The sequence below is a fragment of the Callorhinus ursinus genome, unplaced genomic scaffold (genome assembly GCF_003265705.2).
Source record: "Callorhinus ursinus isolate GAN/ISIS: 27379988/994484 unplaced genomic scaffold, GSC_fseal_2.0 scaffold133, whole genome shotgun sequence".
Lineage (NCBI taxonomy): Eukaryota > Metazoa > Chordata > Mammalia > Carnivora > Otariidae > Callorhinus > Callorhinus ursinus.
In genome coordinates this window covers 243,586-261,615 of record NW_027397195.1, presented here as the reverse complement: position 1 = coordinate 261,615, position 18,030 = coordinate 243,586, and the positions used below count along the sequence as shown (strand labels likewise).

The 18,030-nt window shown below is 53.5% G+C and overlaps 1 protein-coding gene across 10 annotated transcripts; it reads right to left on the bottom strand.

Annotated features, from left to right (window-relative positions):
* Positions 1 to 305: 305 nt before the first annotated feature.
* P2RX5 (purinergic receptor P2X 5) lies at positions 306 to 16,063 on the bottom strand. 10 transcript variants are annotated; one of them, XR_012377287.1, is made up of 14 exons: positions 15,825 to 16,062; positions 11,636 to 11,786; positions 10,897 to 10,968; positions 10,534 to 10,609; positions 10,351 to 10,447; positions 9,995 to 10,075; positions 9,533 to 9,671; positions 8,830 to 8,966; positions 8,273 to 8,366; positions 8,084 to 8,149; positions 5,663 to 5,745; positions 4,666 to 4,815; positions 2,665 to 4,586; positions 306 to 2,391 (listed from the first exon to the last, which is right to left on the bottom strand). XR_012377287.1 is itself a non-coding variant. In XM_073890199.1 (14 exons), exons 1-14 carry the CDS (start codon positions 15,959 to 15,961, stop codon positions 3,832 to 3,834), a joined length of 1,548 nt encoding a protein of 515 aa, XP_073746300.1. In that variant the 5' UTR covers positions 15,962 to 16,062; the 3' UTR covers positions 306 to 3,831. The 10 variants fall into 10 exon arrangements, 9 of the variants coding, with proteins under 9 accessions (XP_073746300.1, XP_073746294.1, XP_073746293.1 ...); XM_073890199.1 differs by having other exon boundaries at positions 306 to 3,901; positions 4,392 to 4,586; XM_073890193.1 differs by having other exon boundaries at positions 306 to 3,901; positions 4,502 to 4,586.
* Between the last annotated feature and the right edge of the window lie 1,967 nt (positions 16,064 to 18,030).

Here is an 18,030-nt window from a genome sequence, read left to right as displayed (position 1 = left end):
TCATTTTGAGGGAACTTAACTCCTAAAACAAGATAAAAACTTGATTCCAAATGCTTTCCAGAGTTTTATCAGTTAACACTCATTGAATGAAAAAGTACCAGTTTTATGGTGCCTTCCTAGCCTTTTAATGTTTGCTCATTTAGTTTCCTTCCATTTGAATTTCTTTGCAAAATAATAGGGAACATAATCTATTGCTCACCGATTGTTCCTGTGTCTGCCTCTTTTGGTCTCACTTTCTCCTTACATTTTCCTCTAAAACACAGGGTGACCAAGAAGATACGAAGAGGGGAAAAAATCAAGATACATTTAAAGTTAAAACCTTTTATTGTTTTATAACCAAACAAAAATATCAGAATACGTTTATACGGCAGGTCCCAGACAATGGCTGCCATCTTTCCTCCTCTTAATTCTGTGCACTGGCCTAAGGGAAAACAAACAGCCAGGAGAAAGGTGTGCCTTTTGAAGAGACAGTTCTCTAGGGTCCACTGGAGAGTATGCTCTGAGGAGAGTTGCATCACTTGGGTGGGTGGACTGCAATCAAGTGGAGCCCTTTTTCAGACGTGCAAGATGCCATTCCAAGTGGGGTGATTTAGGGACTCTGCAGAGCACGGTAGTCCTTAGCTGGGGTGCTCAGATACCTGAAGGAAGTCCTGTTCCCACTTCACAGCACTGAGAAGAACTGATGGGGTGGCGGGGGCAAGAAGGCAGCCATGACTGGTCAGCCCTGGTGAGAACACTTCGCTCTTTCATGGCTGGTCCTCTTGATAGTAGCACCCAGTTTACAGAGCCCATTGGCCAGCATCATGGCACTCCCAAGGCATGGAATTAAATCATGAGGAAAATACCAGGTGGATGGCTTTAGGCCAGGGCCTGAAGGTAGGCGTAGATGGTTCAGGTGATCCTGTAATGTCAGCATGGAAAGGAGCTCTGGAGAGGCTGATATGCTCATCTTCCTGAGGAGGCAACTGGTGCCCCAAAGGGAAGGGGCCTTCCCAAGTGGGGCTCAGGTTCCCACTTCACTTCCCATTTCAAAGCCAGTTTCTGTAAGATTCAGGAGCCTCCCACTCGTGCACCGAGATTATGCAAAAAAAAGGGGGGGGGGTTGTGCAAAAGCAAGGAAACTGGCAGCGTGCAATACTATCCAGAAGCTGGAATGGGGTCACTGGCTTTTCTGAGCCCAGGACCCAGGATGTGTAGGGGGGGCCACCTGGAAAGCTTAGCTGGACTGGAAGCTAAGTCCTCTGTGACACTGAAGTTTAATGGCAACCCTTAAAGTCAGTGGATGGAAAGAAAGCCTCATAAAACCAGATTCAGTCACACTGTCTCCACCCATTTCCTCAGTTACTCCTTCTCATGTCAAAGTGTTCATTTTACACGTGTGCTTCCCTTACCTGGAATGCTTCCCCATGGCCTAGTTAGATGGCTTTCAGATTTCAGCTTACATGTCACTTCCTTGGGGAAACCTCTGGCTACCCCTTGCCGAAAATTCAGTTTGTGGTCATAGGCGTGACCACTGACTAAGGTACACCGCCTCCGAGACTGTACGCACTTGGACAGGGACAGTTTTGTGTTTCTCACAACTGTGTCCCCATATCTAGTCCAGCACCGGACAATACGTACCCAATAAATATTTACCAATTGAATGAATACTGTAAGGAGCCATTCTGATCCCAGGGTAAGATCAATAGTACAACTTTCCCCGAGTTACGTGGCCACTGCCAAGCAATTCTAAAGACGGGTTCACACAAACCACACTGACTCCTAAGCAGCCAAGGTGCCTGCCCTTTTTACTTCCTCCGGAACATGAAAGTACCATGCCAGATTATCAAACCCTAGGGTTTGCTTTAGTGAGGAAGTGAACACCATAGTGGATCACCCGGAGTTTTCACTTTCCATTCAGAGAGCAAGTGGGCTTGTTGACAGGTTACTCGACAAGGAGCAAGCTTCCTGTTTGGGGGGGACTATGCTTCTTGGCCCCAGGGGCACAGCCCTCTTGCAAGTCCCTCTGACCTCTCCAAAGGCCCCAGTGGAAGGATGCTTCCCGCCTCCTCTGTGTGCAGAGAACCAAACCCTTCTGACTTGACGGTGGCCCAGAGAGCGCACTTCCAAAGAGGACGCTCCCTAGCATCCGGGTGGCTGTGAGAACAAAGCACCAGGGCTTGCTGGGCCAGAGGCAGCACCGCGGGCCTTTGCTACTGAGCGATCAGACAGCAGTGAGTGATGAGTTCTAGGTCTCTCCTCTTGGGTTTACACAGGGACTCCTCAGACGCTGGGAGAGGGAGAAGTGAGCTAGCCGACTCCCCAGCCCAGTACTTAAGTGTCCTCCATCGTGTCCCTTTCTGACAGAGGAGACTTGGTCTGATGTTGCAGGCATCAGGAAGAGTTCATTTCCTGAGTGACGGCACAAGTAACCAAGTAGATGCTCAGCAAAACAGGAGAGCCTCTTGAAATGTTTAACAGGCTGCCTCGGGGAACAGGGGTGGGAGGGGAGCTTTTCACTGTCATCTTTTGTACCTTTTAGTTTTTGAATCATAGAAGTATTATCTAGTCAAAATATTTTAATTTAAATACACTGAGCTTGCCACTTTCCTGGGGGTGGGGGTGGGGAATCCTCTTGCTCTCAAAGTACAATATGTGTAAGTCTGACCTAGACATTGGCATCACCTGTCAAAGCGGGCCTTTTCCTCCCTTGGAACCAGGCTTGGCAGATCTCTTTAACCCGTGCTCTCAAGCAGCAATGTTCACACGGATCACCTAGGAATCTTCCTGAAACAGGTTCTGATGTAGGAGAAGGGAGGGGCCCACGACTGCCATCTCCAACAAGCTCCCAGGGGAGGCCGCTGGGCCACACTGGAAGTAGAGAGGCTCTACAGCCACTAGGGGGGGAGCAGCACCGTTCTGCAGGGTGGGGGTGGGGTGGAGTGGGCGAGAAAGGAGAGGCTGGGGTGAGGGGCGAGGGCCTCCCTAGTAACAACTGCTTCCACCTGCCACGTGAGTGCCACCTATTGTTATCACCAGCCCTTCAGACCCAGCCTTTGAGGAGAAAGGGAGGGGGGCCAGGTAGGGTCACCCAGCTGCACAGAACTGCGAGACAGGCACAGGCACGTAATCTCCCATTTAGGTGAGACACTATGCCCGAGGCCTCCTGAGACTGGGCAGGCAGACTGGAGCAGAGGCCTCCCTGCCTCCCCTTCCCCACCTTAGCTGGAAGCCCTCGAGGCTGCATCTCCCCGCAAGGGCCAGCTGCCTCCTTACACATCCAGTCCTTTCCTCGTGGCCTCCTTGGCCACCTTTTTTTATCCCTGAGGGCAAGGCCAGATGTCCCCGTGGATGTTAGCCAAAGCCTTTCTCTGAGGAGCCAGGGGTCTCAGCTAGAGGCTGGAGGAAGGCCAGGCCGGTCGAGGCTGGTTGTGATGTCTACTGGCTCTGGAGGGAATTACACGTGTGCTCTCCCCGCCCCCGCCCCCGAGGGCCAGGTCAGCGTCTCATTTAAGCATCTCTTGGATGGGGCACAGCCTACAGCAAATAATGTGTATCGTGTGAATGAACGAATGAATGAACGAACTAGGTTCTCAGAAAAACGAAAACACTTTAGTACCACCCAGGCCGGCGGCCTTACCCCACTTGGCTCTCCAAGGCCGCCTCTTGCAGATCGGAGCCACTCTGGCCGCTAGGAGGCTCCCCTGCCCCAGCCCCAGCCACACACACAGCACACCCAGCACAAAGCCCGCAGCAGGATCCCAGGCAAACACAAGACACTGCTCAGTTCAGAGCTGCAGGTGGTTCAGCCCCAACATCTTCACCAGATCTGCTCTCAGCTGACACCTCTGGCTATGCGTCCACAGTCTGCAGGTTCTGTAGCTGCTCCACATTCACCTCTCCCTTCCCCAGGTGGCCAGACCTGTGTGTGGATGGGCGGGGGGAGGAGGGGGGCACACAGAGGACAATCGGGAACCCTGAGAACAGAGACGGCCGCCCTAAAGGCAGAGCCCACCCTCAGCGCATCCAGAGAGAGGGGCCGTCCAGAGGACCCCCCCCCCACCCCGGCCACAGCCCGGCCGCGTGTGGATGCTCGGGTTGGGGTCTCTGGGGCCATAATGAGCAGCTGCCACTGTGGTGGTGCCCAGAGGGCACCCAGAGCCCCCACAGCAACAGCAACAGGCAAGGAAAGCATCTGATGGGGGGCAGCAGAATGGACTTGATGAGGCAGAAAAACCTGATGGAGAAGAACTGGATCTCAGAGACTTACTGCCTGTGTTCAAATCCCAGCTCTCCCACGTATTAGCTGTGACTTGAGCAAGTTACTTAACCTTCCTTGCCTCCATTTCCTTGTTAGAAGAGGGACGGCTAGTGTGCCCCCCAGGAGGTTGCCGGAAGGAGTTCATACATACAAAGAGCTCAGAGAAGCGGCAGCAGAGTAAGCCTGAGGGAATGGTGGTACGGCTGGGAGTGCACAGCAAGCGGGCGGCCTTGTGGTCATTTGGGGGCGTGGAAGGAATACCAGGCTAAAGCGCCCCCTCTCCACACAGTCCAGCGTGGGTGGGCTCTCCTGGGTCCTGGACATCCTGCCTTGCAGCCAGATCGCCCTGGAGCAGGCAGGAGAGGAGAGGCCCATGCCATCTCTGCAAGGCTCATCCCGGGGTCCTCTGCCCCACAGCCCCTCACCTGGGGGTCTGGAGGTGTTGCTGGCCTGCACAGCCTTTCCCCTTCCGGGTGCCACCTCTGAGATGCGCCTCAGGCTGCCCGGCCTCCTCTGCCTCTGGGGTCCCGCCCTGCTGCGAGGGTTCTGCCAGCCCCTGGAGGACCCGGAGGATTCTGGGCAGGACAGGACCCAGTTAACCCTGGCCTGCAGAGCCCAGCGGGGGCGAGGGGGGGCACCCCTGTCCCTCCAGCCGTGGAGCGATGAGGCCTTCGTCAGGGTCAGGGTTAAGGGCTCAGCCTGCCTCAGGGCCGGTTCAGTCCAGGGAATGATGTGTTGTGGTGGGGACAAGGGAGTGCCCGTGCCCATCTGGAGCCCACCATCTGCAATCCCCCTTCTGATCCCAGCTCTTCCAGAATGGCTGGGCCAGAGCCCCTTTCCCCTTCCAATATGCCTACAGACCTCTGGATTTCGCACTTACACTGTGTTCTGCTGCTATGAATACACACATAACACACCACCAAGCTCACGGCCCAAAAGAGCCTGGAAATAGACCCCCAGAGTAAAAAACAAGAAATCCGTCTTTTTCTTCCCTTGCCACTCCAGCGTCCCTTAGCCCCAGTCCACCAGGAATACCATGTCCAAGAATCCTAAAATTTAAGTGCTCAAAGGCTCACAGAGAGAGACACTGAGGCCCAAGGAAGCCTGGGGGGACTTGTGTGAAGTCACATGGTAGATAGTGGCAGAGTCAGGCTGGGAAACCAAGTCTCCTGCCCATCCTAGGCAGGCCTTGTTTTCTGCAGCTGCTGTGGGGCAACCTCCAGCTCGGTAAAGCAGGTTCTCCAAACATCCCACCTTCTGCTGCCCTTCCAGGGGGGCTCCCAACGGTTCAGCCCTGCCTCCCTCCACACCCCAAGCACCACCATCCAACCAGGGTAAAGTTTCTAGGCCGGGGATGGGAAGGCTGGTCAAGGGGGCTCTTCAAGGGTCCCCTCACACTGCTGGGGAGGAAGCATCACTGACCTCACTTCCTCGTACTTCTTGTCTCGGTAAAAGTGGCTCTTCTTGATGAAGTAGATAAGTACCAGGTCACAGAGGAAAGCCCCCTGCAGCAAAAGAGTTGGGGGTTCCTGACTCAGAATCCTAGACATCCAGAAAGCAGACTGCCACTTGACACATAGGGCATCCCGTCTGATCTTGCACCAACCCCTAAGGGGGCATCGTTGTCCAATTAACAGATGAGGAAACTGGGCTCAGCAGGAGGCACCTTTGTCAAAGGCCACAAAGCTGGTTCATAGTAGAGCCAAAGTTAGCCTGGGGCCCATCTGCTCTATCAGGCCAAGCACCCCCTGCACTACCCTGACCCCACTCAATCGTGTCTTCAATGAATGTATGCTGAGCACTCACCATGTGCCCGTCACTGCACTGGGGTGCAGGAGGATTAAGACAATGAGACCCTGTGGGGACTGTCCCTCTGGTGCAGGAGACACGCATGTAAATTATGACAGTGACATATCCTATGATGAGGACAGGAGCAAGGAAGCAGAGAGAAGACAGGACTTCACTCAGCCTGGGGACAGATATCTGGGCTGAGTCTTGAGCGTTGAATGGAATTTATACACAAAGAAAGGAAAGGAGAGGAAAAGGAAAGGAAAAGAAAAGGAAAGAAAAAAAAAGAAAAGAAAAAGCCAGCCAGCCCAGGGAGGGCATTGCCCAGGTAGCAAAGGACAGTGCACAGGGTCTGTGTTGCCAAAGCGAGACACGCTTCTGGAGAGGTGGGGTGGGGACCAGCTGGTCAATTGTCTTACAATGCCTTCAAGGCCTCGGTCCTAATCCCTAATTCCCCTAAGGGTAGGGGAAGACACTGAAGGGCCTTGCACAGGGGTAGGATGCAGCTTAGAACGGTGGGCTGGTCCCTTCAGTAGCCACTTGGAGAGATGGGCTGGAGGAGACCTAAAGAACAAGGCCGACAGGGCTGGTCAAGGCAAGATGGATCCAGCTGGGACCCACCAACAGCCGTCCGCAGGAGCCTCCGACCACAGGGCGGGCGGCAAATCACAGAGGGCCCCTCCGCCCACAGCCCTGCGGGCAGGGGTGTGTCCTGCAGGGCTGAGGACGGGGTGAGGGCGCCTGGGGGCTGAGGGACGGGCTCATAGGTGAACCCGGGCCTCTGACTCTGGGTACTTCACGGCTCGTCTCCTGCTCCCCACGGAGGTGCCCAAATGTTACTTATCACTTCCCTGTTGCGCAGAGAACATTCCTCCACCCAACCCGCATCCACACCCCTTGCCCTGTTTTCTTTATTTCACATGTGTGGACCCCAGGCCCTTGTGTCTGACTTACCCACAGCGTGAGGAAGTAATGACTGACAGAGGCCCAGCTCTAAGGAAGTCACAGAAGCAAACGTGCAGGGCTCCCTAACAATGCTGGTTGGCAGTAAAGAGGACTCATTTGGGGCTCGCTTTCATCCACCACCTCTCAGGAGAATATGGCCTTGTCACATCCTGTTCCCCTGGTCTTAAAAAAAAGGCCACCCCAGGTCCTGCCGGAAGCCTCCCACAGGGCAAAGAGGACGAGGCTGCCAGAAACCCTGGCAAGGAGCTTGCTGGGAGGGGCACGAGCCATGACAGCTCCCAGGGCTTTAAGAAACTTCCAGAAGAACAAGGGGGCACGACAAGAGATTCGGAGGAAACCTTTGCCTACCCTCCAGCAAGTACTTCCTCTCCGGTGAGCCCCCTGGGCTCAGCTGAAGGGACAGATCTGAGGGAGGACTGCAGCCTGACTTCCCTGCTGCTCGTCTGTCAGCCCTGTGCCCTTCAACGGGGCTGCGTGCGGTGTGTGTCCCCTCCTGAGGCTGGGCAGGCCCGGGGTGGGGCATGCTGGAGTCCCTGGAAGCATGCTGTCCACCCGTCCCATGTTCACCCTGCTTTGTTTTTGCTCCCCAGGAGACAGGCAATTTCTGGAGACGTTTTTGGTTGGGGAAGAAGGCAGTGCAGGCATCTAGTGAGTAGAGGTGCCCAGCGCCATGTTGTTAAACACCCTAGAGGGCACAGAGGGCCCCACACAAAAAAGAATTCTCTGGCCCAAAATGTCAACAGGGACAGCTGAGAAACCCTGTAGATAGCTGGGTCCCGTCTCTTTTCAGCAGCAGCACAGATGAGGCTTCGGAAGTTCAGGGACTGACCCCGGATCCTAGAGAAGCCCAGCCCTGCCCCCAGCACCAGAGCGCCAGGCAGATGGCTCTCTGGCTCTGGAAACAGAAACTCGGGCAGTCACTGCCACCTGGGGGCTGCCGACAGGTGTCAGGTCCCAGAAAGCCTGACCTGCATCCCACCGACCTCGCCTGCTCTTGTTCTTTCTGCAACATCAGGACAGCACCTCCCGAGCGATCCCCCCACCCCCAGGCCAGTGCTCAGGTAAAGGTGAAGGGGGGGCGGTACTCACAGCACCCATGAGCGCCACCCCAGAGCCAATGTTGACGACCGTGGGGATGAGGCTGAACTTCCCTGCCTGTAGCACAGAGAAACAAAGCAGTGTGAACATGGGATGGGTGGACAGCAGGCTTCCAAGGGACTCCAACACGCCCCACTCCGGGCCTGCCCAGCCTCAGGAGGGGACATACACTGCACACACCTTGCCATTCACCATCACATCAAAGCGGATCCCATAGGCTTTCATCAGGGTGCGGAACTCCACTCCAGCAGCATCTCGGTAATATTTGGCAAACCTAGGGGAGACCTTCCCTGCTTGGCAACACATACTTGGCTGCTTTGGAGATTTATAAGCAGCCCCCAAGACCCTGCTCTTAGCAGCCTTGGGGGAGGTTATAGATCCTCTTGCCAACATTACAGTAAAGATTCATCCAGATCTTTGAAATCCTTACAGACATTCCCTAAGAGGCAAGGGCTTTCCCACTATATGCTGGGCCAACCCAGGGCCACTAAAGCACTGAGGGAGGTGACCTGGTTAAGAAGCCAAGCCTCAGCTTCCTGGTGAGCCCACAGGGTGACAAAAACTTCTCTCCTTTCCCAGAGATGCTCTCCCTTGCCATCCCTCACCTTTCCTCAGCTCTTTCTCCCTATACCTCCCACTCTAATATCCACCCCCAATAAGGGGTGTCAGAGTGCTGGCACCCAGAAGAGGACAAAATGTGGACCGGGTCACAAGACAGCAAGTCTAGCCCCACTTACCTGAAGTTGTACCCAGAGGAGATTGAGTTTTCTGAAAATTTGTTGTCCAGACGGCTAAAAGAATAGTGAGGGTTGCATTCAGAAGGAGCTTTATCAAGATCACAATCCCATTCAATCTGAATTCCTATCACACCACCCTGATGAAGAAGAGACAAGATTCAGTGCACAGAACTTTGTGGAGTGGACAAAAGGCACAGACCAGCTCCTCACAGGGAGCTGGACAAGATGGGAAAAGTACTCAGGCCAAGGGTCAGCCCCCCGAAGCATCCTTCCAGGAAGAAGGTGGAAGTTCCAGGGTCCTAGCCCCACCTTTGGAGTGGCTGAGGAAAGCACATCGCCGAGAGCGCCCAACCCCAGAACCCTCCTGTTTCATTATTCCGTGAGCGAGCACCTACAAAGGAATGGGCACCTCACACAAGAGCCAGGATATGCCAGTGAGGTTCCCTCTGGCTCAGTTTCAACGGATGCCCCAAGGACTGAGAACCAACAGCAGGTGCTCAGCGTGCCTCCCACTGATGCCTGAGTTCTGACAGACTGTGTGTCATAGCTAATTCTGAAGACAGTGAGTCCCTGGGGCAGGGAACTTTGTCCATCCCACCCCACAGGTCCCCCTACTCACCATCCTCTTCGTGACAGAGCCCAGACCCAGAGCTCTTAGGCCCCCTGGCCCCCGGGCACGGTGCCCTGAGAGCACGCCACTCACCTGCACAGCTATCTCCTGGAAGTTGCTCCCCGTCCAGCTGACCACAGACCCCAGTCGGAAGATGGGGCAGTAGGGGTTCTTGGGGCCAAACCGACAGGATTTCAGGAAAGCTCTGTCATTGGTGTCTAGCACATTGGTCCTGGATGGAGGCCACAAACAGACAGTGAAATGAAGCTGAGACTTGCCGTTCCCAGGCCAGAGACAGCCTGGCCCAGGAGTCGCTGGGCCTTTACCTGGCCCAGGCTGAGTCCCTGACTTTAGCCTCGACTCAAGTCCTGACTACTCCCCCTCAGCACACCCCACTAACCTATTGCATTCAAGGACAGAACCCCACTCCCACAGCAAGAGGAAGGGGTGCTCCAGCATCACCTGGTGGTTCATTCACATACACCTCCACACCATGCACACGGGCCCACGCACAGTGACAAGGAGGCAGATCCCCAGGAACCAAGTCCCACGTACTTGGAGAAGTTGAATTTGGGGAAACGAATGAAGTTCTTTATGTAAACGGTGAAGTCTTCAGCCTTGCCCAGCAGTGGCTTCCTGAAAATGAAGCCGGGACAGCTTGTCCAGGAGGCCCTGCCCCTGCTCCCTCTGTACATCCCCCCAGGCCTGTGGCAGTGCTGGGGCTGGCCCACTCCCTGCAGCCCCTGGAGCCTTTGCCAAAGACCATTCATTTGCTCGTGTTGGGGTGGTCCTAGGGCTTGGTAGGGTGTCCTCGGAAAGAGGATCTCAGGGTAGAAGTGTCTCCACCATCAGGCTGAGACCCACTCACTGCCCAGGGAGCTCTTCTGGGTCCTGAGGCTGGAGCCACTCACACTGGTCTGGGCTTTGTCTCCACGGGGCACCAGGCGAACACCTCACAGGTGCCCCTTTGCATGCTGCCCACCCGCAGGCAGCGGCCAGTCTTCACTCCTGTAGGATTGGGGCAGAGATGATGCTAGAAGCCTCCTGGCTCCATCCCCCACTGTGCTCCCAGCCCTGACCATTCCAGGCCTCACCATTTCCAGCCACAACAGGCTCCCCAGGGGGACAGTCACTATCTGTGTAGCACCAGGCATCCGGAATGCTTTCGCTCTGTCAGAAAGAAAGGGCACCTGGGTGGGGGAACTTCCCTGCAGGGGCCCCAGTTCAGAACCAGGTCCCACCCCAGGAATCAGGACAGGGGTTCCTCCCCTGAGTGGGGTCACACACCCTTTAAGAACCTGCTTCTCTCCCCCAAACACTGCAGGTACGTGCTCTGGTACACATATCCCCTGGGGCACTTGGAGGGGATAGAATCCCCTGCTTCAGGAGAAGGGTAGGCCCCAACCACAGCTGGAGGCTCTCCCACCCCCTCCCCTGCTTTCTGCACCACATCAAACCTCAGCACAGGTTTCCTGCCGCTGGTTGGCGGTCACGATCAAGTTGGTGACTACGAAGAAGACGTTCTCTCCCTGAGGAGCCAGAGAGGAGTTGAGGGACACCCTCCTGCCCTCTTGGGGACCCTCCTTCCCAGGGCTTCCTGGCAAGGGTTGGGTCTCTGCATGGGTGTTGAGGACAACAGGGCCACAAAATCAGTGGATCCTACCCATCTGCCCACTGACTTTGAAGTCTCTGAGCAGACATCCTTTGATAGGTCCCTTTCAGGCCCACAATCCCAAACTGCTCCCTCCATGAATTCTTATTCTGACCTCAGTCCCTGGGATCCAAGCCCAGATCTGGGAGAAGAGGCCCAGACAGGGTGGCCCAGGCCCTGGCCCTGGCCCAGGCCAGTTGTGAGCAGGCCAGGGAGCCATTCCCAAGGGCAGCCAGTGGCTAACATAAGGAAGCAGTGCTCTGTGCCAGGCCACCTAACTCACACTGACCTGAACATTCTTGGGGCCCCATTTGGTTTTTACAGGCTCGGGGTTTATTGGGATGGAACGGGTCTCATAGGCACAGTCAAGGAAAGCAGGGGGTCGGTGTGGAGGGAAGGCTCCGGGCAGGGTCTCCATCTGCAAACTCTGGCAGCTGTCCCGGGCCAAGGGAGTCCCTAGGTACCTGAGCACCTTCCTATGTGACCCCCCCCCCGCCAAGCCAGGCCCTGCTAGCCCGGGCCCTAGTGCTGTGTGGGACTCAGACCTGGGGTGGGATGACATAGTCGGCAACATCCCAGAGCCGCTCCCCGAGCTCAGATGTGTTGGTGAAGGTCACACCCTTGACTTTGGTGACAATGCTGCTCTGCAGGGAGGTGTCAGTGTCTTGGTAACCCTTCTTCACCAGGAACACCCAGCTGCAGGGAAAGGGTCAACAGGTGGGCATCAGCCTCATTGCTGCCCTCAGGGAATTTTCCCAGGGGCTTCACCTTTCCCACCAGCTCCTGGGCAGGGGTCAAAACTCCACTGCTGCCTAAAACCTGGTTCTGCAAGCAGCAGAGGTGACAAGCAATCCCAGAACAGGAAGACAGCTACTCTCAGGGGCTGAGGCCCTGAAAATGGCCCAGGTTGGGCCAAAACCTGCTCACACATGCACTGGGGATGTGATCTCGGGAGAGGCAATGAACTCTGGGAGTTAACACAGGGTAACAGTGCCTCCCCCAGGGATGTGAGGACAGTTAAAGGAGATGGTACATAACCTGAAACTATTCACGGACAGGCCGCAGACAAATCCAAACTAAGGGGCATTCTACAAAATGAGAGTACGAATCCTACATTCTTTGACACCCCAAACACACACAATAAAAGAAAAAATAGATAAGTGGAACTTCATCAAAATTAAAAACTTTTGTGCAAAAAAAATAAAAAATAAAAACTTTTGTGCATCAAAGGACACTATCAAGAAAGTGAAAAAATAATGCACAGAATGGGAGAAAATATTTGCAAATCACATGGTCAGGGTCTAGTGCCCAGAATATATAAAGAACTCCTACAACTCAGCAATGAAAAAGACAAATAACCCAATTTAAAAATGGGCCAAGGATTTGAGTAGACATCTTCTCCAAAGAAGATAAACAGACGGCCAATAAGCCCATGAAAAGATGCTCAATGTCATTAGGCATCAAGGAAATGAAAATCAGAACCACAATGAGATACTACTTCACACCGAATAAGTTGGCTGTAATTAAAAAAATATATAAAAGAAAATAACAAGTGCTGGTGAGGATGCAGAGAAACTGGGACTCACTGATAGGAATGTAAAATGGTGCAGCTGCTGTGGGAAACAGCTGGTAGTTGACCCAACAACTTCCTGCCAAAATATATACCCAAGAGAACTGAAAACATATCCACACAAATACTTGTAATGAATGTTCTTAGTAATGTTATTCGTGACAGCCAAAAAGCAAAAACAGGTGCGCCTGGGTGGCTCAGTTGGTTAAGCGTCTGCCTTCAGCTCAGGTCATGATCCCAGGGTCCTGGGATAGAGTCCCACATTGGGTTCCTTGCTCCACGGGGAGCCTGCTTCTCCCTCTGCCCCTCCCCCGCTCATGCTATCTCTCTTTCTCAAATCAATAAATAAAATCTTAAAAAAAAAGGTAGAAACAGTCCAAATGTCTGTCAACAGATGAATGGATAAACAAAATGTGGGTATTATTCAGCCGTAAAAGCAATGAAGTACTGATTCACGCTATAGCATGGATAAACCTTGAAAACATTATGTGAAGTGAAGAAACCAGACCAAAAAAATGTTGTATGATTTGATTTATATGAAATGTCCAGAAGAGGTAAATCTACAGAGACAGAAAGTACATTAGTGGTTGCCAAGGGATGGGGTAGGGGAGAATTCCGACTGCTAATAGACATGGGTTTCTTTTAAGGGTGATGGAAATGTTCTGAAATAAGACAGTGGTGATAGTTGTACAACATTATGAATGTACTAAAAACTACTGAATAGTATAATTTTAAATAGTTGAAATGGTGAATTACATGCTAGGTAAATTTTACTTCAATTAAAAAGTTGTAATAAAATAAAAATCCTGTACTTTTCAAAAAACATCAGTGTCAGAAAATACAAAGAGTCTTGGGTACAATTCCAGATTAAAGGAGACTAAGAAGACAAAATGAATGAATGAATGCAAGGCAGGATTTCAGATATATATATATTTTTTGCTATTAAATGTAATTATTAGAGCAATTTACAAGAGGTCCATAGGTTAGAAAATAATATTGTTTCAGTGTTAATTACCTAATTTTCATAGCTGTACTTGGTTAAATAAGAGAATTCCTTGGTTTTAAGAAATATGCACTGAAGTCTTTAGTAGTAGAGGGGCATAATGTCTGCAACTTACTCTTTTTTAAAAAAGAGTTATTTATTTGTTTGTTTGTTTATTTCAGAGAGAGAGTGCTAGTGGGGGCAGAGGGAGAGGGAGAGACAGAGAAGCAGACTCCCCGATGATCAGATCTCACACCAGCAGACCATGACCTGAGCTGAAATCAAGAGCCAGACGCTCAACCGGCTGAGCCACCCAGGCGCCCCTGCAACTTACCCTTAAACAGAAAAAATTGCATATACACACACATCATGTGTATGTGGGGAAAGAAAAGGGAAAGGACAACACAAATGTAGTAAAATGTTAACATCTGGGGAATCTAGGTGAAGGACGTTTTAAAAAGTTTGTACTACTCCTGTCACTTTTCTGTAAGTCTAAACTTTTGTTGAAATACAAAAAAAAAAATTTTTTTTAATGCGATGGCACATGTAAATGGCCACGGAAGAACTCAAAATAGGCTCTAACCAGCCTACTGTTGACGTTTACTGTTAAGGTTAGAGATCGTCCAGGGCGCCTGGGTGGCTCAGTTGGTTAAGCGACTGCCTTCCGCTCAGGTCATGATCCTGGAGTCCCGGGATCGAGTCCCGCATCGGGCTCCCTGCTCAGCAGGGAGTCTGCTTCTCCCTCTGACCCTCCCCCCTCTCATGTGCTCTCTCTCTCATTCTCTCTCTTTCAAGTAAATAAATAAATAAATCTTAAAAAAAAAAAAAACGTTAGAGATCGTCCAGGTTAACCCCTTGGGAAAGCTGGGAAAACGGAGTCCAGGAGAGGGCCGGAAGCTGCCTGCCTGAGGTCATGCAGGAGTGGCCGGGGGTGCCCTGCACCTCCCAGCATGCCAGTAAGGGTTCTTTGTATAGCAGGTGCCAACCAAGATGTGCCCACTCTCTTCATCTCTGGGGCAGACCTGCTACATCCTAGGCCCTAGACTCTCCTGTCCCCAAGGAAACCTGAGACGGCTGTGACAATGAGTAGGGACACTGGGCCCAGCCTGGACAGGAACATTCAGCAAATGCCAAGGAACAATGCACATTCATTCATTCATTTCACACCTGCTTCCTAAGCAGTTAGGTGATGCCAGGCCCTGTGTGCCTTCATGGTGTTCCCCGCCCCCGCCACTGGACGGAAGGCAGACAAGCAAACGATCCCTACGGAATATATCAGAGGAGTTATTCAAGAACCTGGGTCTGAAGGACAAGTGGGCTTTAACCAAGTAGAGGAGTAAAGGCGCGCCTGGCTGAGGACCGACATGTACAAAGGCCCTGGGGTGGGAGGCATTCAGGTTCCTTAGGAATGAAGCTCCATGGGCACTGATCTCCTAGTGAGGTCAGGGGGCCCAGTCAGGAAATAGGAGGGACTCAACAGCATTTACTGAGGCAGTAAAAGAGGCACATCAGCCTCCTACTCATTTGGTGTCATTTCCTCCTTCCACCTGTCCCTCCCTTCTTGGGGGGGGGGGGCTCTGAACAGTGCCTGGTTGAGCATCTCCAAGGAGCTGCTCGGGGAGGGGTTAAAGGTGAGGCAGACAGTCCAGCTGGGAGCCGGGTAGTGGGCCTCTGAGCAGGACCCCTAGCAGGATCCCAGAGAAGCCAGCCAGGGATGGGGTGAGTTGACAGAAGGGAGTGCTGAGACATGCCAGGCTGATGAGCTGCCCCAACCAGGAGCCTGGCACATGAGCTCGGTGTTTATAAATAACCCACCCGGTGCCCGGGCCTGCACCAGGCCAAAGGACCAGGGAGGCTCCCAGGGCAACAGCTGGAGCCCAGCCCCCCTGCGTCTTTGCCCCCCTCGATGGCCCTAACACTCAGAGCTCGGCCGGAAGGAAGGAGCAGCCCACCGAGAGCCTCATAAATGAAGGAAAGCTGAAGTCCCTGCCCGCAGCTCAGCATCTGCAGAGCCGGTGGGGAACCAGAGGGCTCCCCCTTGACCTGCCCACTCTTACACCCAAGAGCCCCTTCCCAAGCACAGGGAACGCACGTCCAGTTCCCGGGCCCCGGAAGGGCACAGGGCGGCCCAGAGCCTCCCTCTCCCCCCGCCCCCCTCCCCGAAAGCCCCCGGAGAACTCACACCACCAGGTAGGTCAGAATGGAGACCTGCAGCAGCCGGTAGAGCAGGCCCACCTTCTTGCTCTTGGCGATGACGTACTTCTCGGTTTTGTAGTCTAACAGCGACTGGGAGAGCCCCTTGCAGCCCGCCTGCCCCATGGCGCTGGCTCACCTGCTCCTGCTCCCCGCCGGCTCCCCGCGCGCTCTGCGCCGACCCCAGGCCGCTGGGCACTGCGGCTCCCGGGGGCGCGGCTCCAACGCGCAGGGTCGCCGGGCCGGGCGCGCGGGCCGCTGCCGGCGACGCTGCGGAATCCGCGCTGGGGGCCGGGGGCGGAGGGTGGCGGTGCCCGGCCTCAGCTGCGACCTGGCCGCCGCCTCTCCCTCTCCCTCCTCCCCTGCGGAGGACACGCCTATGAGGGCCTTCCTGAGGCGCAGGGCCGCACGTGCGGCCCCCGAGCCGGAAATCAGAAATCGGGCGCTGGAGGAGCAGGGGCGAGGGGATGAGAGTAGGAAGGGCTGCTTTTCAAGCAACCCCACTTTTTCTACTCCCAAAGCAATACTGGGGTGGGGGTTGGATAGATTGAATAAATGGGGAAACTGAGGCCAGGGGAGGCGGGACCTACAACACAGGAAACGAAGAGAGGGTAAAGAGCGTTTGTAGGCAAACACCCCGGGTTTGATTTTTCCTGCTCTCTGGGGGACCTTGCTTCTCACCACACAGGCTGAGAGAGACTGAAGACTTGCCTGATCCGTGGCTCCTGTGTCCTCTGTGAATCAGTGGATGTCCCTACAGGGGCAGTTGCTGCTCGCTTAAAACCAAACGCTCCCAGGGAGTCAGTTGCCAAGCAGGTCCCAGCGCCCACAGCATGAAGACCTCTGTACCAGATCTGGGACAGACAGATGGGCTGGGGCTGCAGAGATGTAGGCAGAATCACAAAATATGCCTGGAGGGAGTTCAAACCAACTGTCTGAAATGTTCCCAAAGCAAGAGATGCGCCTAATCTAGGGTGCTAAAACTGCACCCTCCTCACAGCAGGTGAAATTAAATGAGAGGGCATGGGCACTGGGATGAAGGAGGGCATCTCTGAGATCAGTTTTAGAACTTGTGACAGCCACGGAGAGGCAGGCGCTGTGAGTTTCTGCATCCGGCCATCTGACTAGAAGCGGTCCTGCTCCTCTCTCTACCCAGGCCTTCACACACATAGAAGTTCCCCTCCCTGAACCACAGGCGCCAGGCGTTAGAAGGGTCCCAAAAGTTCACCAAGGTGAACTTTCTCTAAAAGTAAAAGCTACAGGGCAGTAGGTGTCCAGTTTTACTGTGCATGGGAATCATTTGGAAGAAAAATGCAAATCCCTGTGCCCTGCCCCTTATATTTTCATTCCATAAGTCTAGGATGGGGCCTGGGGATCTGTATTTTGCTCTCAGACTGTCATTTGGGAAGCATAGATCTTTGCATCTTTTCATCAAATTCAAATGCCAGGGCGCCTGGGTGGCTCAGTTGGTTAAGCGACTGCCTTCCGCTCAGGTCATGATCCTGGAGTCCCGGGATCGAGTCCTGCATCAGGCTCCCTGCTCAGCAGTGAGTCTGCTTCTCCCTCGGACCCTCCCCCCTCTCATGCTCGCTCTCTCTATCTCGTTCTCTCTCTCAAATAAATAAATAAAATCTTAAAAAAAAATTCAAATGCCATTTCCTCAAAAGGTGTATTCTTGTTACCACCCCCCCAAAATTGGTCCCCACCCCAGTCACTTTCTATCCCATTACCCCTTCTGATTCCCTGAAAACACTTGTCATTCTTGGATAGGATCTTGTTTATTTATTGACTGTGTCCCCCACTAAGACCCTAAGCTCCTGGAGCATGGGGACCTTGCCTTTGGACATCTTTGTGTCCTATACCCACTGCTGTATCTGCCAGATATCAGCTCAATACATATTTGTCAAATGAGGAAACAAACTCAGGCCTGATTTTTTAAACAGGGGGTCATGACTGGGGATTTTAGAAGCTGATACCATCCTGGGGGGAAGGTTTGGGAACTGTCCCCAGACCTTCCTTCCCCACTTTCCCACCAGCCTCTTCCTCAGCCCACCTCATAAGAGGCTCTCCAATCCTGGGGGATGAGGGTGTGGGTTGAGGCAGCCACGAGGGAGTCACATGACTCCTGTGAACATCCCATCAACCTGAGCCTAGGAGGAAAGTAGCCTTTCAGCATCTCAAATCTCGTTTGAAGA